Genomic DNA, 24,285 nt, shown 5'->3' on the forward strand with positions numbered 1-24,285 from the left:
TCCTTCTTGGCAATTTTGAGATCTGTGCATTCGTGTCTCAGACAGTGCTGCCCTCCCAGTCTCTGATGAGAAAAGGACATCTCGGGGTGTGGGGCTAGGACTGTGGGGGACACCGATGGAAAATTGGAGAGGGTGAGAGGACATCCTACTGGGATTGATCTTGAAGTGATTCCCCCCACTCTTGCAAATCCAGAAATGAAATGAAAAAAAATGAAGGTTTGAGATGCATCCTTCATCAGACTTAGAAATAGAAAGTTGGCAAAATGTAAAGGCGGCAGGAGGGAAGAGGAGAGCTCAATGATGATTGGACATAAATGTCTTGTTTCATTCAGAGGCATTGTCAGGGAACCATCTACCCTCTGCCAACGGCCTTAACAATTATGCGTTTCAGACTGTTCACCTCTCATTCAGTTAAACTCTGGGGAATATAGGCCAAATCTATTCATTCCCTTCTGATCAGACAATCTCCTCAGAAATCACCCCAGAACCTTCCTTGCGCTCGCTCTAAGGGAAGCATCTCCTTCTTTCATTCAGGATACCAAAGTTTTACACAGTATTTCAGGTGCAGTGTCACTGAGATCCTATATATTTCAGAGAGACTTCTCATTGCAATATTCGCCAGTTGTGCAGCAGATTACAGTTGATTTTCCAAAAACATATGTTTGATACAAAGATTGGGAGTGATCTTATCAGTTGCTGAGTTCTCCAATCATTTGTTCTCCGTCATTACTGTACTTAAATCGTTCTGTTGGGACAATAAGACCCAGTTGTCAATCATGTTTGTTTTTGCAGTGCAATTCAGAACCAGCTAAATACTACAGCATGTATCACAGTTCATACATTAATGAAATAATCCTAACGCTTATACATTTGTGACATCATTGTCTATATTAACGTGGCAAATCCGAACTATTTTTCTCAATGATGGCCGTTAAACATATAATCAAATCATGGGATTGAATGAAGTCAGTTTTGAAAATGTGAATTTGATCTGATCCACATATAAGAATACATAGCAATGATATTATGATCCAGCTCAGAAGGAGACCATTTGGTCCATTGTGCCTGTGAAACTTCAAAGACAAGTCACCATTCTTGGGCCGTTATGAATGGGGAATTCTTCCTGCAGCACCGAGATTCTGTCAGCAGGTGGCAGCGGTGCACTTTGTAACAATGAAAGACTTGCGTTCAGAAAGAGTCTCAACCCATCTCAGAAACTTCCTGAATCCGCAATGAATTACCCACAAGGGCAGGAGCCGCCTTTACACAGGAAAATACAGCAGCCATCTTATGTGCAGTAAGATCCCAAATGAGGAAATTAGAGGGATGAGCGGTTAATCTCCCTTTTTGGTGATGCTGGTTGAGGGAGGAATGTTGTCCAGGACACTGGGAGAACTCGGGAGGTCTGACAAGATCTGTGGGGAGAAAGACAGGAGTTAACACTTCGAGTCTGTATGACTTTTCAGAGCTCTTGTCTTTCTCTCCACAGATGCTGGATTTTTCCAGCATTTTTAGTTTTTGTTTCAGATTTCCAGCATCCGCAGTATTTTGCCTCTATCACTGGGACAACCACCCCTACTCCCCTTTACCGTGGGTCCTGAAACACCCACGAGGCAGACGCAGCCTTATTTTAACATCTCACCAAGATTGAGCTGATTGTAGAACGATAGCAACAGCAGTGGACCATTCAGCCCCTTGAAACCCTTTCGCCTTTGAAATTGATCAGGACTGATCGATTCCGTTTATCTGCCTTTGCTCCATATCTGTTGATGGTCTGGAAAGTTCTGATTGCCCCAATAGCCACAGTCTGGTGGTGAAGAGAATTCCACATTTTTCATAACGTTTTAGTTAAAAAGTGATTTGAGATTTGATTCCTTGCTCTAATTTTAAAGATAATGGCAGAGAGTATTTTCCAAAATCGAGTAGATTTTCTGTCCAGCGGGCAGGATTCTCTCCAATGACAGAAACTTCCCAGATCTTCCTCCCATTTAAATGAATATAAGGAAGTTCCGCTGGGCTATGTCAGGGGTGTCGAGGTTTTCCTTCCTGTGCTGCACACAGGCGACCCTTCACACTCAGGCAGGAACAATGGAAAATTATCCCAATATTGCACATTGTGAAATATATGGAACATTTTGCACAATAGAATCACAGACAGTATCTCTGCAATAAAACAAGTCATTTATTTGAAACCAACGTTAGCCTCTCCTCTCCCCCTTTCCTCTTTAACTCTCTATTTTTCCAGACTTGCTGACATGTCTGTTTATCTCTCAGTTCAGAGACAGGTTCTTTCCAATGGGTCACACCTTGTGTTTTCTCCCGGCTGGATTGGCAGGAATGATGTTCCTGTAGGAAGGAGCTCCTCAGGACCAATCCCAACAGGGATGTGGTTTCACCCCCTCCCGCTTTCCACTGGTCTGCCCCACCGTCCTGTTCCGACACTCTGTGATGTGCACGCTCTTTTTCAGGGACCGGGGTGGGGGGTGCAGCACTGCCTGAGATGCGAATCCACAGGCTCCAGACTCACAGATACAGCGTTTGAATATCTCGAGATTTTTTACTAGTTCCGGAAATGAGCTTTATCTGCTCAAACTGACATTTTAAAAGACTCGCATTTACCCGGCGCTTCAAGTCGCTTTCCAGCCAATGAAGTATCTTTGAAGCATGGTCGCTGTTGTCATGTAGGAAACGCGGTAGCTAATTGTGTGCAAAGCAAATTCGCGCAAGTAATAATTTGATAATGACCAGACAATATGTGTTTTCACTGGTGATGTTGATTGTGGAATAAATATTGGCCAGGACACGGGGGACTAACTCGCTGCTCTTCTTCGAAACGGTGTCATGTGACCTTTCCCATCCCCCAGAGCAGGCACGTGTGGCCTCAGTTTACCATTTCATCCGAAAGAGGGCACCTCTGACACTGCAGCACTCAGTCAGTACCGCACGGAGTGTCAGCTTTGATTTTTGAGGGGGACTTGAACCTAGAACCTTGCGACTCAGCGGTGAGACTGCTACCAACCACAGCAACCACATACCAAACGAGCTCCGACTATATATTGCACAGTATAAAACCAAAACAGAACACTGTGGATGCTGGAAATCAGAAATAAATATAGAATATCCTGGAAATAATTAGCAGGTCGGGCAGCGTCCGTGAAGAAAGATAAACAGAGCTAACGTTTCAGGTCTGTAACATTTCATCCTAATAAAGTGACTTGGGAAGTCAAGTCTCCCTGGCAATGTAACAATGCTCTCACCTCAACCAATCCATGTGGCAGCGAGTTCCACATTCTCACTCTCCCTGTGTCAGCAAAAACCTCCTCATATTGGAGCAAAGATGACACTCCAAAGGTTTCCAATATCAGTCTTTTGTTCTGAGCCACCGTCAGTGGGAAGGATCCATTGAGCACAGAGACATGTGTTATGGAATGAAGCAAAACAAAAAGCTGGAAATGCTCGGCAAGTGAGGCGGCATCTGTGGAGGAAAAGTGTTCTGATAAAGTCATTTCGATGTGAAATGTGAACATTGTTTCACTCCACAGATGCTGCCAGGCCTGCTGCGTATTTCCAGCATTTTTAATTTTAATTTTTGTATCCTTTTTCCAGGCTGGGGAGGTGGTGGCGTAGTGATGTCACTGGACTAGCAATCCTGAGGCCAAGGATATTGGCCTTGGAACAAGGGCTCAAATCTCCACCATGGTAAATGCTGGAAATTAAATTCAATTAATATTTCTGGAATTAAAAATGGGTCTCGACCATGAACCCATTGACGATTGTTGTAAAAGCCCATCTGGTTCACCATTTAGGGTAGGAAATCTACCACCCTTACCTGGTCTGCCCAACATGTGACTCCAGATGTGGTTGACTCTTAAATGCCCTCTGAATCAGGGATGGGTAATAAATGCTGGCCCGGCCAGTGATGCCCACATGAACAAATCTTAAAAAAAAGAAGAAATTAACAGAGCTGTCCCACAGAGTATTCAACCAACAGCCTGAATAATCATACTCATGGAATCATATCTTACAGATAACGTCCCAGGCACCACCATCACCAATCCTCGGTATATCCGATCCCACCGGCAGGATGGACCCAACAGGGGCGGAGGTACTGTGATGTACAGACAGGAGGGAGTTGCCCACAGATCCTCAACTTTGACTCGGGACACCATGAGTTCTCGTGGCTTCAAGTCAAACATGGGCAAGGAAGCCACCTATTGCAAATTGAAACACTCTTCCACCAAATCCCACCCCCTCCCACCCTTGCCGTGCCCACCCGCTCCACTAACGTCAGCTGATGAATTATTATTCCTCCAGAAGTGCTGAGTGGATGATCCAACTCAGCCCAGAATCACAGGTGCCAGTCTTCAGCCCATTCAATTCACTCCAGGTGATATCAAGAAGCGGCTGAAGATACTGGAACTGCAAAGTTAATGGGCCCTGACAACATTCAATTGTACTGAAGACTTGTGCTCTAGAACTAGCCGGGCCCCGAGCCAAGCTTTTTGAGTACACCAGCAACATCGACATTTACCCGTCAATGTGGAAAATTGCCCAGGTATGTCCTGTCCACAAAAAGCAAAACAAATCTAACTTAGCCAATTACCACCACATCAGTCTGACCTCGATCATCAGCAAAGTGATGGAAGTGGTCGTTGACAGTCCTACCAGGCTGTTCTTGCTTAGCAATAACCTGTTCTCTGATGCTGAACTTGAGTTTCTCCAAGGCCACTCAGCCTCTGACGTCATTACAGCCTCAGTCCAAACATGGAAAAAAGAGCTCCAGATGTGAGTTGAGAGTAACTGCCCTTGACATCAATGAGGCATTTGCCCGAGTGTGGCATCAAGGAGCCCTAGCAAAACTGGGGTCAATGGGAATCGGAGGGAAAACTCCCCATTGGTTGGAGTCTATCTATCTGTCTCTGCCTTAAAAATATTCAATGACCCCGCTTCCAGTGCCCCCTGAGGCAGTGTGTTCTAAAGCTCAGAACTCTCTGAGAGAAAAAAATTCTCCTCGTCGCTATCCTATAAGGGCGACCCCTAAATTGAAAATAGCACCCCTTATTCTGGACTCATCCACAAGAGGAAACATCCGTGTCGAGGCCATTCAGAATCTTCTGCAGTTCAATCAAATCAACTCCAGTGGAAACAAGCTCAGCCTGTCCAACCTATCCTCATAAGACAATACACTCATTTCAGATATCAAGCTAGTAATCCTCCTCTGAACTGCCTCAAACGCATTCTTCCTTAAATAAGGACATCACAAATGCATACAATATCCGAGGTGAGATCTCACCAATGCCCTGTTTCAGTGAAGCAAAACATCCTTACTTTTATGTTCAATTCCTTCCATAATAAAGAACAACATTCCATTAGCCTTCTTGATTGCTTGCTGTATATACATACTAACCTTTTTGTGTCACATGCACTAGAACACCTAGATCCCCCTGTACCTTGGAATTCTGCAGTCAATCTCCATTAAAGTAACACTCAGTTTTTTTTTAATTCTTCCTGCCAAAGTGAACAACGTCACATTTTTCCACATCATATTCCATCTGCCAGATTTTTGCCCATTTGCTCAACCTATCTATATCCTTCTGCCAACCCTAACCCTAAGGTTATGTACTCTTCACAACATAATTTCATACCTAGCTTTGTGTCATCTGCAAAGTTATTTACCATGCCTTCACTCTGCCCATCTAAGTCATTGATGTAAATTGTAAAAAGTGAAGGCGCCAGCACAATCCTCTGCAGGTGTCCATTCGTCACTGAAGAAGGGTCAGACGGACTCGAAACGTTAACTTTGTTTTTCTCTCTCCAGAGATACATGTTCTGTTTTTGTTCCATTCGTCACATCCTGCCAATCAGATAAAGACCCATTTATGCATGCTCTCTGATTTTTGTCAGCCCGCTAACCTTCTATCCATGCTAATATGTTACTTCCAAACTCCTCCTCACTAACATCTGGAGACTTGTACCAAACTTGGAAGAGCTATCCTGCAGACAAATCAAGCAGCAGTTGACAGATTTAAGCTCATCCCATCGGACCGTGGAGCCATAACACACAGGAACAATCTCTAGTTATCTCCACCTAAAGCTGCCAATGGTTCCTAAAAAACAGCCCCGATGGCTGCCTACCATGAAATTACTGTCAAAATTTGATACTGAGCTGCAGAAAAAGATTTTTCCCCGATATCTGAAAGCTTTGTCAATGGCTACTATATGAGGAGGATCTTAAAGGAAGAGATAGAGGCCAGGAGGCCCATCCCCAAAACACACCTCCCCAATCTGAGTGACGGTCTCTTCAGCCAATCTCCTTCTCCACTCGTTGGAACCCCGCCTCCCAGCCTTTGAGTGACAGGTGCTGTGGTTGAAAAATCAATGTAATAATGGACAGAATTCCAGGTCTGGTTTTTCCTGACAGGAACAGGAGAAGCTGCTGGTATTTCTTATGGATTCCAGATGGGATTGATGTGGATGCAGTGAATTGGAGCTAAGGTGAGTAAATGGAGTTGAGGTGCAGATCAGTCATGATTGAATCTTAATGAATTGGCTCTTAATGAATCCTGATGAATCTGGAATGGGCGCTGGAAGGATCCAGACTCTGGAGCAATTTGTAAATAAAGCAAACAACATGTTTAGTTTTGCTTCTTGGATTTAATGATGAACTGTGTCCTTTTTGACAAAAAAAACCTGCTTCCAATCGAGTGGTTCTCAGGTACTTTTGTTTGAAAACACAACTTACAAATGTAATCATGGACACCCAGTGTAAATTATAATTCTATATAATAGCCATAATATGAACAGGTTACGTGCACAGAGAACTTTAATAATGTTTTTAATAAAACAGGTAAACAGACAATCCAGAAATAAATGATAACTTTAAGATAAAAGCAAAACACTGCGGATGCTGGAAATCTGCTCTAACTTTACCTCCACTAACATTGCAATTCAGCAAATGAACTGATTTTCATGCGGTTAAACATTATCTGTTAATGGCAGAGAAACCCGATCAGTTCACACATCCTCTTCAATACAGACGGACTGTCAAATCACTACTCACAGCAATCTCACATCATTTACATGTTTAAACGGTCTCAAGGCAACTTCTTTTACAGAACTGTACAAACCCAGTCCAGTTTCTCAGTGTTATATAATCACTCAAGTAGGTTCGGTTATTGAAACATGGTGAGAGTTTGAATTAAGTCAAACTGACAGTTTTATCACGATTATAAGAAACAAACCAACTAGAGATTAATATAAACAGAACATGATGGAAATACTCAGCAGGCCAGGCAGCATGATAACGGCACTTGCTCACTGCCTGTGCCCAAATGGAAGACAGCTGAGGATCACAGCAGCAGCTGGTCTCCCACCTCCCCTCCACTCCTACCGAAAGGAAATGTCAGACTCACCGCTGAAAACCATGACAGCCGAAATGTCCATCACCGTGACGAAGGGGAGAATTCGGGAGTTTTGGGAGTAGAAATCTTGACAGCTGCTCATGCAGGAATAACACTAACTCCTGGGAATTTATACAAAGCGGGGAGCTTGTTATTTCCCCCACTTCATTTCTTTTTATTTAAGAAATTATTTCCTGGACCCTCTGGAAAGACTCGCCGGGCCCCAGTCTGAGAATCACTGAACTGATTCATCTCAAACACGCTGATGTCCCTTCACCTTCCGCCTGTGGAGCAACATTACAGGCAGGAAGGTCACCGGGTTCCTGCAGTTCACAGCTCATTCTGCCCAGTAAGTTCCTCTCTACAATTGAGCTTCTATTTGTTTCTTCTCTCCCCCTCCTTCTTTCCCCCAGCCCTACAGAGGTCCTCACTGATCTTTCAGGGACCCCCACCCTCCCCACACATACAGGGACCCCCACGCCCACCACACACACACACAAAGGGACCCCCACCCCAAACACACACATACAGAGACCCCCACCCCACACACACACACACACAGGGACCCCCACGCCACACACACACACACACAGGGACCCCCACCCAACACACACACACACAGAGACCCCCACCCCACTCACACACACACACACAGAGACCCCCACCCCACTCACACACACACACACACAAACACACATGCACACACAGGGACCCCCACCCCACAAACACACACACACACACACACACACAGGGACCCCCACCCCACACACACACACACACACACACACAGACACACACACACACAGGGACCCTCACCCTCCACACACACACAGGGACACCCACCCCAAACACACACAAGGGTCCCCGATCCCCCAACACACACACACACAGGGACCCCCACCCTCCACGCACACACACACACACACACACAGGGACCTCCACCACACAGACACACACACACAGGGACCCCCACCCTCCACGCACACACACACACATAGGGACCTCCACAACACACACACACACACACACACACAAAGGGAACCCCTGCCCACACACACACACAGGGACCCCCTCCCCGCACACACACACACACACACACACACACACACACACACGGACCCCAAAACCCCCCTCACACACACACACACACAGGGACCCCCAACTCCCCCAACACACACACACACACAGGGACCCCCACCCCCCCACACACACACATCGACCCCCACCCCACCCCCCACGCACACACACAGCGGCCTCGACGCCCCCACACACACACAAAGGAACCCCACCTCCCCACACACATACAGGGACCCCCACGCCCCACACACACAGGGACACTCCCCCCAACACACACACACACAGCGACCCCCACCCCAAACACACACACAGGGGCCCCCACCACCCACACACAAACAGGGACCCCCACTCCTCACCCCACGCACAGGGACCCCCACCCCCCACACACACACACACACAGGGACCCCCAGCTTAAACTCACGCACACAGGGAAACCCACCCCACACAAACACTCACACACACACACACACATATACACACAAGGACCCTACACTCCGCCCCCCACCCCCCCCACACACACACACGGGGACACCCACCTGACACACACACACACACACACACACAGAGGACCCCCACACCAAACACACAAACACACAGGGACCCCCACCCCACTCAAACACACACACACACACACACACACAGGGACCCCCACCCACCACACACACACACAGGGACCCACACCCTCCATGCACACACAGACACCGGGACCCCCACCTAACACACACACACAGGGATCCCCACCCGACACACACACACACACATAAACCCCCAACCCACTCACACACAGACAACACACACAGAGCCCCACCCCACTCACACACACACACAAACACAGAGTCCCCCACCCCACTCTTACACACACACACACACACACACACACACATACAGACAGACACACAGAGACACCCACCCCACTCACACACACACACACACATAAGGATCCCCACCCCACACAGACAAACACATCGACCCTCACCCCCACCCCCACACACACACATCGACACCCCCCCACACACACACAGCAATGCCGAACCTCCCACACACACACAGTGACAACCCACTCCCCCCCCCCCCACACACACAGGGGCCCCATCCCCCACACACACACACAGGGACCCCCACCTCCCCAAAACATGAACACACCGCCCCCCACCCTACCCCCACCCCCCCCCCCCCACACACACACACACCGGGACCCCCACCCGACACACACACACACAGACACAGACACACACACAGGGACCATCACTCTCCACACACACACAGGGACCCCCTCCCCCACCCCCCCCAAAACATGCACACACCGCCCCCCAGCCTACACCCCCCCACACACACACCGGGATCCCCACCCGACACACACATACACACACACACACACACACACACACAGGGACCATCACCCTCTACACACAAAGGGACCCCCACCCCAAACACACACACAGGGTCCCCGATCCCCCTCACCCTCCACGCACACACACACACACACACACAAAGGGGCCCCCTCCCCACACACACACAGGGACCCCCTCCCCACACACACGCACGGACCCCAAACCCCCCCCCCCCCCCACAAACACACACACACAAACACATCGCCCCCTCCCCTCCCCCCACCCCCCCCACCACGCACACACACACAGCGGCCTCGACGCTCCCACACACACACAGAGGGATCCCTACCCACCCCCCCCACATACACAGGGACCCCACCCACCATACACACACACACAGTGACCCCCACCCTCCACACACACACTCACACCGGACCCCCACCTGACACACACACACACTCACACCGGACCCCCACCCCACACACACACACACACACACACACACACAGGGACCCCCATCCCTCCCCCACACACACACACGGACCCCCACCTGACACACACACATACAGGGTTTATACCCGCAATGTTAACCTGGCTTCTCCCTCCACCTGTCACTGAGACCGACACCCATCAGTTTACAGCTGGCAGGAGGCAGGGAGACGGTGTGAAATTAGGGGATGGATCCGTCAGTGACCTTTAATCCCGCAGATTGTCAACGGTGCCGAGTATATCCTAGCAATAATCCATCGCAGACTGAAGATGGGAAAGATTCCAAATAACGGACTGAAGAAGGGGAAGATTCTCCCAGTGAAAGTGTGGGTGAAAGTGTGGAGATGGGACATGTTGTCCGCATTGTAAAATGACACCTGTCCACCCTCATAGTCCAGGAAAACCCCGATCTTCCGGGGATTCACACTCGGGGTGAGGGGGGTCGGTGAGGGGGAGGTGGCGGCAAAATAACCACTTCCAGGAATCAGTCCCACAGCCCAGAATCCGGACTCGGGGATCAGGTCGATTAACTCTTTCCTGTCCACAGACTCTCGGGCCACTCCGAGCCCCCACCAAGTCTTCTCCCCCACCTCCACCTCCCAGTAATGTCTCCCTGATGTGAATCCCTCTGACCCCAGGACACAGGCCCAGGAATCAAACCTCTCCGGGGTGTCAGGGAGCGGCTGCGGTTTGTTGCCGAGTCTCACACTGGTCCGGTCCTCAGACAGGATGAGCCAAGAATTCGCTGTGTTCAGATCCAGAGTCAGGGAGGCTGAAGCTGGGGGAAAGTTAAAATAACACAGTCAGTGATTTGGAGAGAGGGGCTGGGGAGGGGGAGAGAGTGTGAGGAAGGAGCCCAGAGGGAGAGAGGGGGAGAGGGGAGGAGAAGGAGGAGAGAGCAGAGGGGGAGGCGGAGACAGGGAGAGAGGGAACTGGAAAGAGATGGAGGTGGGAGGTGAAGTTGAGGAGAGAAAATGGCAGCAGAGGAGGGAGGGAGCAGGAGAGTGGAGAGGGAGAGTGGGAGCAGAGTGCGGGAGAGGAAGAGGTGGGAGAGAGTGAGAGCAGGAGGGATTGAGAAAAAGGAAGCAGGAGAGAGAGAGAAACCAGGATGACAGAGAGATTGGGAGAGTGGATGAGAAAGAGAGGTTGGAGTAAAGAGAGGAGGGGGGCAGGAAGTGTGTGGGGATCTGAGGGAGTGAGATAGAGGGGTAGAGAGTGCAGAGGGGCAGGGAGAGTGTGATGGTGTGAGAGAGCAAGATGGAGGGGTAGAGAGTGTAGAGGGGCAGGGAGAGTGTGATGGTGTGAGAGAGCAAGATGGAGGGGTAGAGAGTGTGATGGTGTGAGAGAGTAAGATGGAGGGGTAGAGAGTGTAGGGGGGCAGGGAGAGTGTGATGGTGTGAGAGAGAAAGATGGAGGGGTAGAGAGTGTAGGGGGGCAGGGAGAGTGTGATGGTGTGAGAGAGAGAGGGGGAGCTGGAGGGTGAATGCAAAAGTGGGAGTGTGAAAAGAGAGGAGCAGGTTTAGCGACAGCAGCAGGGTGAGAAGGAGAATGGGAAGGTGTGAGAGTGGGAGAGGTGAGAGAATGTGCAAGGCAGGAAAGAAAGCAGAAGGGGGAGAGGGAAAATTGCAGAAGAGGAAAGGGAGAGCGTGGGAGGAGGGGAGGGCGTGGGAGTGATATAGCTGAATGGTGATAGGAGGAAGGGGAGAGAGGTCTGGGTCAGTGGAAGAGAGAGCGAAAGGGCCGGAAAGGGACAATGGGTAGGGAATGGAGGTAGGGAACAGGAGGGACTGATGTTAGATCTAGCAGGAGGGGGAGGGGCGGGTGAGTGCATGGCAGGAGAGGGATAGAGTGTGTGGAAGGGGAGAGAGAAAGATTGTGGGAAGGGCAGAGATAAGAAAGAGAGCAGAAGTTAAAGAGGGAGAGAGAAACGGAGAGTGGGAGGTGAGTGAGAGAGTGTGGTCAAGGGGAGTGAGAAAGTATGTGTTGGGGGAAGGATGGGGGAGAAGTGGGAGAGCATGAGGGACAGGGAGTGGAAAGAGACAGTGGGGTGGGGGGCAAAGAATGAGAGAGGGGGAAGTGAGATTGTGAGAAGGAGAGCAGGAGGGTGAAAGATAATGTTGGGGAGAGATGGGGAGGAAACAGAGGGGCAGGAGAGAAAGAGAGCTGGACAGAGAGTGGGTGGGGCGTGATACTTCCGAGAAGCAGTGTGAAAATGTCACCACACACGCTGTACACAATCTAAACCTGTAAGATACGAAACAAAATTAAATTAGAAGAACACTAGAATTAGGAACAAGAGTAGGCCATTCAGCCCCTCAAGCCTGCTACAGCATTTGACAAGATAATGGCTGATCTGATTGAATATATTCAATGACCCAGCCTCCACTGCTCGCTGGGGAAGAGAATTCCAAACTTAACGACCTTCTGACAGGAAACAAATACTCCTCATCTCTGTCTTAAATGGGAGACCCCTAATTTTAAAACTGTCCCCAAGTTCCAGACTCCTCTCCAAAAGAAAGATCTGCTCAGCATCCTCATTGTCAAATCCCCTCAGCATCTTACATGTTTCAGTAAGATCACGTCTCATTCGTCTAAACTCCAATGTGTATAGGCCCAACCTGCACAACCTTTTGTCATAAAATAACCCCTCCGTACCAGGAATTAGTAAAGCGAGCCTTATCTGAACTGATTCTAATGTATTATCTGATTTCTTAAGTAAGGAGATCAAAATGGTACACAGTACTCCATATACATTCTCAGTAAGACCCTGTACAGGTGTAGGAACAATTGCATCATTTAATAATTGATTCCTCTAACAACAGACATCAACGTTCCATTTACCTTCCTAATCACTTGCTGTACCTGCATATTATTTTTTGTGATTGATGTACCAGAATGCCCAGATCCCTCTCTGCTGTAGAGTTCTGCTGTCTCTCTTGGTATATTGCTAGGCCAGAGCCCAAAATTTGTTACAGTCCCAGACAAGACCCTCAAATTTGGTTATGATGTGGTTAGTGACCATTAACTTTTTTTTGTTAGTTGACCAAATTTGAAATCCCAATTACTTACTAAGAGAATAAAGCCTTAAGATGAATAAAGATAATAAATTAAGATAATAAAGCATTCCTCTCCCTCCCAGAAACATGATAGACTCACCCTTGTCCTCACTTATCACCCCACCAGCCTCCACATTCAAAGGATCATCCTCCGCCATTTCCACCAAACACATCTTCCCTTCAACCCCCCTGGTGGCATTCCGCAGGGATCATTCCCTCCGGGACACCCTGGTCCTCTCCTCCATCACCCCCTACACCTCAACCCCCTCCCACGGCACCTTCCCATGCAATCGCAGAAGATGCAACAGCTGCCCCTTTACATCACCTCTCCTCACCGTCCAAGGGCCCAAACACTCATTTCAAGTGAAGCAGTATTTCACTTGCGCTTCCCTCAATTTAGTCTACTGCATTCGTTGCTCCCAATGCGGTTTCCTCTACATTGGAGAGACCAAACGCAGACTGGGTGATTGCTTTGCAGAACACCTTCGGTCTGTCCGCAAACATGACCCAGACCTCCCTGTCGCTTGCCATTTCAACACTCCACCCTGTTCTCATGCCGAAATGTCGATCCTTGGCCTGCTGCATTTTTCCAGTGAAGCTCAACGCAAACTGGGGGAACAACACCTCATCTTCTGACTAGGCACTTTACAGCCTTCCGGACTGAATATTGATATAATTTTAGATCATGAGCTCTCTCCTCCATCCCCACCCCCTTTCCAATCCCCCCCTTTTTTCCAATAATTTATATAGATTTTACTTTTCCCACCTATTTCCATTATTTTTAAATGTATTTCCATTCATTGTTTTATCTCTACCTTTTAGCCTTTTTCGATTCCTTCACCTGAACCCCACCCCCACCCCCACCAGGCCTATCTGTACCTTGCTCGTCCTGCTTTCTACCCTTAATTAGCACATTCCTTACACAATATTACCACCTTCAACACCTCTTTGTCCTTTTGTCTGTGACATCTTTTGGTTATCTCCACCTATCACTGGCCCTCTATCCAGCTCTACTTGTCCCACCACTCCCCACCCCCCACCCTCCGCCCCCCCCTCCCCCTTAAACAAGCTTATATTTCACCTCTCTTCTATTTTTACTTAGCTCTGTTGAAGGGTCATTTGGACTCGAAACATTAACTGTTTTCCTCTCCGCAGATGCTGCCAGACCTGCTGAGTTTTTCCAGGTATTTTTGTTTTTGTTTTGGATTTCTGCCGTCCGCAGTTTTTTGCTTTTATTTTTAATTAAAGCCTTAAGATCCATGTTTTGAAACAAACAGAATAATTTTAATATTCAAGAGTCAACAAAGCAAACAGATAATACTATCTATTTTATATTCTAACATGAAGAATTAACATGAAATAAACATGAATTAACAGGAAAACTATGGTTGAACACACAACAAACCGCATATTTAATGACAGATGTGGCCAAGGCAAATCACATGAACTTTCTTATAATCCACCCAAATGTCAATGATCAACACTAAAAACCTCCCAGAAATAATGGAGGATCAAGGGACAAATATCAACAAGGAACTGCAACACAATATTATTAGTAAAAGAAAAGTATTAGAGAAATTAATGGGGCTTAAAGTAGATAAATCTCCTGTACCTGATGATCTACATCCCAGAATGTTGAATGAGGTGGCTGTAGAGAAAGTCGGTGCATTGGTGCTCATCTTTCAAAATCCTATATACCTTGGAATTGTTGCTGCAGATTGGAGGGTGGCAAGTATAACCCCACTATTAAATAAATTTGGGACAGCGAAAAGGGTAAACTACAGACCTGTTAGCCTAACATCAGTAGTAGGGTCAATGCTAGAATCATTAATAAAGGATGTGATAACAGGACACTTAGAAAATAATGGTAAGCTTGGGCGGAATCAAAATGGACTTAATGAAAGGGAAATCATGTTTAACAAACCTGTTGGAGATTTTGGAGAATGTAACTAGCAGAATATGTAAGGGGTAACTGGGGGATGTGGTGTATTTAGATTTTCAAAAAGCTTTTCATAACATCCCACACAAGAGTTTGGCAAACAAAATGAGAGCAAATGCAATTTGGTGGAATGTACAGGCATGGATTGAGAACTGGTTAATGGACAGAAAACAGAGAGTAGGAATAAATGGGTCATTTTCAGGTGGGCAGGTTGTGACTAGTGGGGTATCACTAGGATCAGTCCTTGGGCCCCAGATATTCATAATCCATTTCAATGATTTGGATGTTGGGATTAAATGTAATATTTCCAAGTTTCCAAATGTCACAAAACTAGATGGAAGTGTCGGTTGTGAGCAGGATGCAGAAATGATTCAAGGATATTTGGAGAGGCTCAGTGAGTGGACAAAAATGTGGCAGATGGAATTCACTGTGGAGAAATATGGGGGTATCCACTTTTGTGGCAAAAACAGAAATACACAGTATTTCTTAAATGGTGAGGGGCTGGGAAATGTTGAATGTCAAAGGGACTTGAGTGTCCTTGTTCATGAGTCACTGAAAGCTAACATGCGGGTACAGCAAGGAATATAGAATGCAAATGCCATGTTGGCCTTTATTGCAAGAGGATTTGAGTACAGGAGTAAAGGTGTTTTACTGCAATTATATAGAGCCTTGGTGAGACTGCACCTGGAATATTATGTGCAGTTTTGTTCTCCTTACCTAAGGAAAGATATACTTGCCATAGACTGAGTGTAATGAAGGTTCACAAATTATTTCCTGGAATGAAGGGATTGCCCTATGAGGAAAGATTAAATAGATGGGCCCATTACTCTCTGGAGTTTAGAAGAAGGAGAGGTGATCTCATTCAAATATACAAAATTCTTACAGGGCTTGACCGGGTAAATGCAGGAAGGATGTTTCCCTGGTTGATGTGGCTGGGGGTCGAGAACCAGGGGACACAGTTTCAAAATAAGGGGCAGGTCATTTAGGACCGAGATGAGGAGGAATTTCTTCACTCAGAGGGTGATGAATCTTTGGAAGTCTCTGTCCCAGACGGCTGTGGAGGCTCAGTCATTGAATATGTGCAAGAATGAAATGGATAGATTTCTACATATTAAAAACATCAATGGACCCGGGGATAGTGCAGGAAAATGGTTTTGAAATAGAAGATCAACCATGATCTCATTGAATGACGGAGTGGGCTCGATGGGCTGGATGGTCTACTCCTGCCAAGAGCAATTCTACTGCAGCAGCATGAAAGAGTTAAACGATTTTGGTTAGAATTGTCTTTTCGGAAAAGTAAAATATAAGCAGAAAAGGAGAACAGAAGAATAGCAGACTTGTTTTAGACAGAATAATAAATGAGACGGGGCAAGGCAGGGGAACAAGGAACAAGATCAAGGAGTGAGTGGGTGTTGAAATCAGGAGACGCAGACTCCTGCACAATCTGTAAGATATGGTGGTCTTGCGAGGATGGGAACAATGTCTAGTGTCTGTACACACGGGAAATAAGTGACCAAAGCCAAAGGCCTCTTTAAGCATGTGATTGTGAATTGACAAGATTAGATTATGAGTCTGTGAGTAACTGTGTATAAAAAGGAGGTTTCGCTGTAACCTGTACAGTTCGGTCTTGGACTGCCCAAGGCTGTCTCTCCCTGTGTACGCTTGAATCATAAATAAACAATCGTGGCCTGTACCTGAGTCTCCTGGTGGTTTGTAAGGCAAACTACATCCTGCTGACAGCAGTTCTGCTCCAGCATCTAAACACAGGCAGGGTCCCAGCTCCTCAGCTGAGCTGCTGCACCAACTGCTGCTCCCAGCTCTTTAAACTAAAGACAACTGAACACAAACCCTTGAACTGACCTGTGACCTGTGATCTCCCAGCAGGGGTCAGCCCCCTGCCCTGAGGCAGGATCTGAATATATCAACCCTTGGACATTCTGAACCTTAAATGTTACAATCTCCAGTCAACACAAAGGTCACTCCCACAGCTGTGAACTTACAATCGCTCCACGCTGAAAATACAGTCAGAACTCCAACAGTATAGTTTTAATCATCCTCTCTATTAAAATAATATATTGCATTGATATTCTTTCTGCCAAATGCACAAGTTCACGTTTTCCCAATATTGTAATACATCCACTAAATTAACTATCACTTAACCTATCTAAATCCTTTTGTAGACTCTTCATGTGCTCTTGACAAGTTAATTTCCTAACTATCTTTGTGTCATCAACAATTTTGACTGCCATAAATTCGGTTCCTTTATCCAAGTCATTGATGTAGATTATAAATAGCTGAGGCCCCAGCACTCATCCATGTGACACTCCACTAGTTACAGCTTAGCAACCCAAACACAAGAGTGGGAGAGAGAGAGAGAGAATGTGTGAAAAGAGAGAGAGGAGAGGGATGGGTAGGGGAGGGAGAAAGGGTAATGGAGGAGTGAGAGATTGGGAGGGTGGGGGCTGACAAAGTGGACAGAGTGAAGCCAGAGTTAGCTGGAGGGGCAGTGACTGAGCTGGAGGGGGATGGCTGAGACGGTGGAAGGGGGAGGGGAGAGGTTGGGATGTGGAGTGGAGACAGAAAGCTGGAGGGAAAGGATGGGGGATTGTGAGGAATTGTGTGCAGGACAGGGAGGACAGAGAAAGTATGGGATCGAGAGGGGGGAGTTAGAGCGAAATGGAAAGGAGAGACAGAGCGGAGGGAAGTGAGTGAGTTAGAAGATGGACCTGGAGTGGAGGATGTGTGGGAGCGGGTAAAGAGTGAAAACAGAGGGCACAGGAAGGGAGATGGTTGGGAGAGTGGAGCAAGGACACAGGAAAGTGAGGTGAGAGAGAAAGCAGTTGTGGAAGGAGGGTTGTGAGGAACATCTGCAGGAGGGGGAGGCAGAGAGTGTTGGAGAGAAAAAGAGATGAAGAGAGGACTGGGGAAGGGAGAGGGAGTGGGCGGCGAATATAGAGGGTGGAAGAGGGAAGAGAGCAGAGATGCGGGAAAAGAAAGTGTGGTGGCTGGAGGTTAGGAGACATTGGTTAGGGGATGGGAGAGTGTGAAGGGGCCAGGCAGCACTGGGAGGGGGTACCATCATGTCATCCAGCAGTGGACAGGAGTAATAAGGAGCTGAGAGACACACTGCTGCCCCTCACACCTCCACACTGAAAGCAGGAAAATAACTGTGCTCAGTTGTTCACTTCCCACCACATCCATGTCCAGAAAACCCAAGGGTCAGGGCTTGAGTCTCAGGACATCCCAATATCTGGACAGAGAACTGAAACAGCACCAACATTAGCAGATGGAGGGGGCCTAACGCCTGTTTTGGGGACTTCCCGAGTCCCTTAAAAACACCCCGACCCAAATATGAGACAGACTAAATCGTAGAATCTTACAGCACAGAAAGGGAACATTCAGCCCATCGTACTTGTGCAGGCTTTGTGAAAGAACTGTCCAAATTAATCTCACAGCCCAGCTTCCTGCCCAGAACCTCGCATATGAGTCCATTTGAGAACATGCTCCATTCTCTTTTGAAAGTTACTATGGAATCTGCTGCCACCACATTTTCAGACCGTGAACTCCAGATCATGATAATAGTCTGTGAGGTTTAATTTTTCCTCATTTCTCCTCTAATTCTTTTGCTAATTATTTTGAATCTCTGACCTTTAGTTACAGACACACTCACCAGAGTAAAAATATTCTCCTGATCTACTATATAAAACCCCCATAATTTAAACCCCCTGAACTAAATCTCCCTTTAAACTTCTCTGTTCTAGGGAGAGCATTACCAGCTTATACAACTTATCCAGCAAACTAAAGTCCCCCATCAGTGCTATTGTGCTGGTAAATCACCCCTCTCCAATGACTTGACATCCATCCAAAAGTGTGGTGCCCAGAATTTGCAGAAAGTACGCCTCCTGAGGCCTATTTGAACTGCTCGTTGGTGCAAACACTGCCCCTGAAACTGCTCCTTTCTATACCTGTGCACTTGCACACAAGGAAAAAGTTCTTTATTCTGATTTCCGAACCCACAAGGTGATCAAGAGTCAGTGACAGAGGTTCCAAGGTGACATGGAGACACAGGGGGAGGGGGTGAAATTTGTCCTGGGTGGTTGTGCGACACGGGCAACACTGAAGTAGCAGCTCGGAACCCACTCCACTCAATATCTCCAATGGAGATTGATATTGAGCACGATGTAAACTGGGTTACTGATTTGCTGTCTGATTTTCTCATATTGCGTTACCAATCAAACAAAATTTACTCTTCCTGGAGCTCTTATTGAACTGTTTAAAACTAAAGACAGTTTTAACTAAACAGGGACACACACACAGATATTTCAGGACATGTCATTGAGGTGGTGGATCACCAACAGACACTCCGTCTACAACAACTTTCATAGACAACGGCCTCTCTGGATATTTGAGAATGGCTTTCTTCCTGCAGCCAGGGAAGCGTGACGTGGTCAGTCACAGGAAATCGTGCAGAGGAATTCATTCAGCGGACTGGCCTATGGCCGTGCGAATGGGCTATGACACACGGATCTTACTGAACAACTGGTGTCGTAAGTGTATTTATTATTACTTAGTGGGTTCATAAAGGTTTTGAGAGGTTGAGTAGATTGGGCCTGTACTTATCAAATCTGAGGTTTGGGAAGGCACATGGAGCTCGATCAGATTAGGGCCCAGAGTAACGAGGAGAGGTTCAAGGGTAACATAGGGGAGAGGAATGTTGATATTGGGTGGGTCAAGGTGATGGGGGGAAGTTGATGGGTGGTAGGGGAAGGGTGGAATTTGGCGGATCAAGTTTGGAAGGCAACGCACACCATTTTTCAAATCTGACGTTGACCACGCAGTTAATCAGTAAGTAAGATGCCTCGCAGTGGGAGGAGGGTCTTTTCAGGCACGTGGAGCTCAAGGTCAGCACAAATGGCCAACTAATGGGAGAGTTGCTCACTTTGGCAAGAAGAACAGTATTACTTAAATGGAGAATGGCTGCATAATTCTGTGGCGCTGAGGGATCTAGGTGTTCTAGTGCAGAGAGGGAGTGAACATAAAAGTAAGCATGTTATTCTTCAGTTATATCGGGCATTGGTGAGATTGCACTTCGAATCCTGTGAGTAGTTTTGGTTTCCTTATTTAAGGAAGGATGTAAATGCACTGGAAACGGTTCAAAGGAGGTTTACTAGCTTGATACTTGGAATGGGTGGGTTGTCTTGTGAGGAAAGGTTGGACAGACTGGGCTTGTTTCCACTGGAATTGAGAAGAGTGAGGGCTGATTTGATTGAAGTATACAAGATCCTGAACAGCCTTGACAAGGTAGATGTCGAAAGGATGTTTCCTCTTGTGGGTGAGTCCAGACCTAGGGGTCACTACTTTAAAATTAGGGGGTGTCCTTTCAGTACACAGATGAGAATGTTTTTCTCTCAGAGGATAGTGCGAGTTTGGAATTCTCTGCCTCAGAAGGTGGTGGAGGCGGAGTCATTGAATATTTTTAAGACTGAGGAAGATAGATTCTTGTTAGGAACGGGAATTAAAGTTTTATCGGGGTTAGATGGGAACATGGAAATCAAAACACAAGAACAGCCATGATCTTAGTGAATGGAGGAGCAGGCTCGAGGGGCTGAATGGTCTACTCCTGTTCCTATTTCTTATGTTCTCAAAAGGACATCCTAGTAATTATAAGGTAACTGGGTGTCATCCATGCTCAGTCGTGTTCTCCTCTCTATGGTGAAGCTCATCCAGCAGCAGGTTTATGCCCAAGTCATGGTCTCAACCCATCGAGACCCCAGCAAGGTATGGAGCTTCTATTCATTCTGTGCCATTCACCATCAGCTGCAGTCAGAGGCAGGGATGATTGGAGGGAGAGAGATGGATGCCTTCAAGGGGCATAAGTGGTGGAATGCAGCCAGCTCGTGACTCCAAACCTCCATTCCCCCAGTTGAATGGCCATGCCTGACAAAGACTCATGTGTTTAGTCGTTCTATGTTATCAAGGCAATGGTCTCTCTGTTGAGTCTCGAGGGGAGTGGAAGGTGTTAAAGGAACTGCCTCAGTGATTGCTGTGCAGGCTCCTCAAGGACAAGGGATACCCCCAGAAAACATGGCTGACAATGTCAGTTCACCATCCTCAGAGCATTGCTGAGGAGATACAGTGATGCCTATACCTCCTCCAAGGTACCTGATTGAGCAGGTGATTGAGCAGCTAAAGATGAGGTTCAGATGAGGGCTCTCCAATACTGAGTATGTCTCAGATCATCGTTGTCTGCTGCACCCTGCAGAGCCTTGCGTTTCAAAGGGGGGTGTGTTGCCTGAGGGAGACATGGGGGAGCAAGGTGTCTGCTCCGATGAGAAGGACAATGAAGGGGATGGGAGGGCCAGGATGTGACCGAACCACATGCAGAGGCTATAGTAGGAATATGATGTGGCAGACAAACCCATACCAATCTGAGAGCTACCAGATTCCAGGCAGAGTAAGCTGCCAGGACATTTGTTGAACTTTTTGGTTTTCTATCCTTTGCTGGCTGATAGGCCCCAGCAAGTTCTTGTTTACTGACCTTAGCTTTCTCAAATTTATTTATGAGATCAGAATTAAATTGCACTAGTTACCATCTTCCCTGCTGTTGGTTTGAGCCTTGCATGTGCTCAACTATGGTAAAATGCAGAACACTGGCACCAAATGCTCTTATTAGGATCTGCACAGCGCCCCATTCTCCTGCAGCCTCAGGCACCTGTAAGCAGAATTGTGACTTCATCGATGCACTGACAAAGTCCTGTAGACAACATTTGGGAATGAATTTCAAATATAAACTCACCAGGGATGCACTCATGTCACCGTGACATGGTCCTCCACAAACCTCTGGCACCTGGGTGTGGCCCAGAATGTATGCATCAAGAGATCTTCCTGGGAATCGGCACAACCATGCTGGACTTGCCTTCTGTGATCACATATCACCTGCTGATATGATGAATGTCACAGGCTGTTGCCATGGAGCTCTCAAGGTCACATGTGTGCTCTGCACTAGCGAGAGACATGAGGTTGCTGCAGTTCCCAATGCTTTTTCACCCTGGCTTCTAGGATCCAGGTGGAATTGTCTAAATTGGTGCACTCTCCTCATTGGCTATCTGTGACATTCTGATTACACTTGTGTGTCACTGATTGGGAGCTGACACATTGGTCCCAAGTGCAGACCCAGAAGGATCCACTATTAAAGAAATTCAAGGTGGAGGTGACCTTCAGTGCCATCAGCATTGGATATCTTCCAAGTCCTTGTGGATGCAGCTCGTCTTGGAGAACCTGGCCGATGTGAGAATCCGTATCCCGGGATAACACAAAGGCACCTCTGGCACTGCCTTTTTCTCATTTGTCGCTTAGAGCACTGCCTGCGATATACCTGTGGGTGGGCCAATGGTCGCCATTTCAGTGGACCCTGTTCACCAGCATCTTGACTTTCCTGAGGCCGACTACCTCTTGCTAACCCTGCCACCTGCTCTCAAAGCGGACCCGACCTGGCAGAGAGCTCTTTCAGGGAGAACGAGACAGGGAGGAGCAGCATGGGAACACTGTTTGGCTCGGAAATATCCACTGCTGCATGCATGTTGAAGAGGAATAATCATGTTGCTGCCCACGCCCCCCCCCACACCTCCCCCGGTCGCCGCTCACACATCATAATCACACATCCCTTGACATCTGTATCACGCCAATAAGTTTAGAGGTTAATTTGTAGCCCACTCACTGAGTGCCTCACCTGCACTAGGCTTTGCTGAGGTGCAAGCCCCCCAACCCTCCAATCGCAGAGACCCCTACAAGTCTCAGTCCTAAATGGCCTGAGCTTTAGTGAAAGACTGTGATCTGTCATTGTGGCTCCCACATCCAAAGTAAACTTCTTTCCTGCATGAACCCTTCACAGGACAGTTAGAGCTTCTGATGCTTCACATGGATCACTTCACAGTCCTCGGCACAGTCCAGCACACAGGCCCAATCTACTCTCTCTCTCCTCATGCTCGAAACAAATAATGGTCTTTCAATGATTTCCAATGCACTTTGGTTAGACACATGGCAGCATGATATCATCGCTATGACAGAAACTTGGCTTAAGGACAGGGAAAAATTGCAGATCAACATCCTTGTATATAGAGTTTACAGGCAGGGTAGAGAGGAGGATAAAAAAGTTGGGGCTCTAACATTATCTGTTCGAGAATCAATTACAGCTGAGAGGAGGGATGAGGTACTAAATGAAGCATCAACTGAGGCCATATGGGTGGAGCTCAGAAATAAAAAAGGGGCAGGCAAACACAGGAGTGTACTACAGACCCCCAAATTGCTGAAGGGAGCAAATATGTAGGCAAATTTCTGTGTGCAAAAACAATAGGACAGTAATATTTGGGGACTTCAACTACCCTAATATAAAGAGGAATGTGAACAGTGTGAAGGGCACACAGGGCACAAAATTCTTGAACTGCATTCAAGAGAACTTTCTTAACCAGCATGTAACAAGCCAAACAAGAGGGGCATAATTCTAGATTTAAAATTAGGAAATGAAGCTGGGCAAGTGGATGAAGTAGCAGTGGGTGACCATTTTGGAGATACTGACCATAAGACAGTTAGATTTAACACCATTTTGGCAAAGGACAAAGAGAGAAAAGGAGTAAAAGTTCTAAATTGGGGGAAGACAAATTTTACAACGCTGAGAGGTGAACTGGTGAAAGCAGACTGGATACAGTTATTAGAACTGAAAATATTGTCAAATCAGTGGGAGTTATTCAAAAGCGAGATTCTATGGGGGCAGTGTAGACATGTCCCCAAAAAGAAAGTGACACTGCCAAATCTAGAGCCCTCTGGGTATCCAGAAGCCTACAGGCCAAGAAAAAGCTACAAAAAAGGCACATGATAGTCAAAAAAAGCTTAATACTGTGGAAAGCCTCGAGAAGTATATAAAGTACATGGGTGAAGTGAAAAGGTAAATTAGGAAAGCAAAGAGAGGATTTGAAAAAAATATTGGCTGGTAAAAT

General features: G+C 47.2%; 1 protein-coding gene across 1 annotated transcript in view; it reads right to left on the reverse strand.

Moving 5' to 3' along the window:
- Positions 1 to 10,494: 10,494 nt before the first annotated feature.
- Positions 10,495 to 24,285, reverse strand: part of LOC144673349 (zinc-binding protein A33-like) — a 28,331-nt gene continuing 14,540 nt past the window's right edge. Inside the window, exon 5 of the mRNA XM_078535243.1 lies at positions 10,495 to 11,075. Coding sequence (XP_078391369.1) covers positions 10,495 to 11,075 — 581 coding nt within the window. The remainder of the gene's footprint in view (positions 11,076 to 24,285) is intronic.

Source organism: Cetorhinus maximus, unplaced genomic scaffold, assembly GCF_964194155.1.
Source record: "Cetorhinus maximus unplaced genomic scaffold, sCetMax3.hap1.1 HAP1_SCAFFOLD_350, whole genome shotgun sequence".
Classification (NCBI taxonomy): Eukaryota; Metazoa; Chordata; class Chondrichthyes; order Lamniformes; family Cetorhinidae; genus Cetorhinus; species Cetorhinus maximus.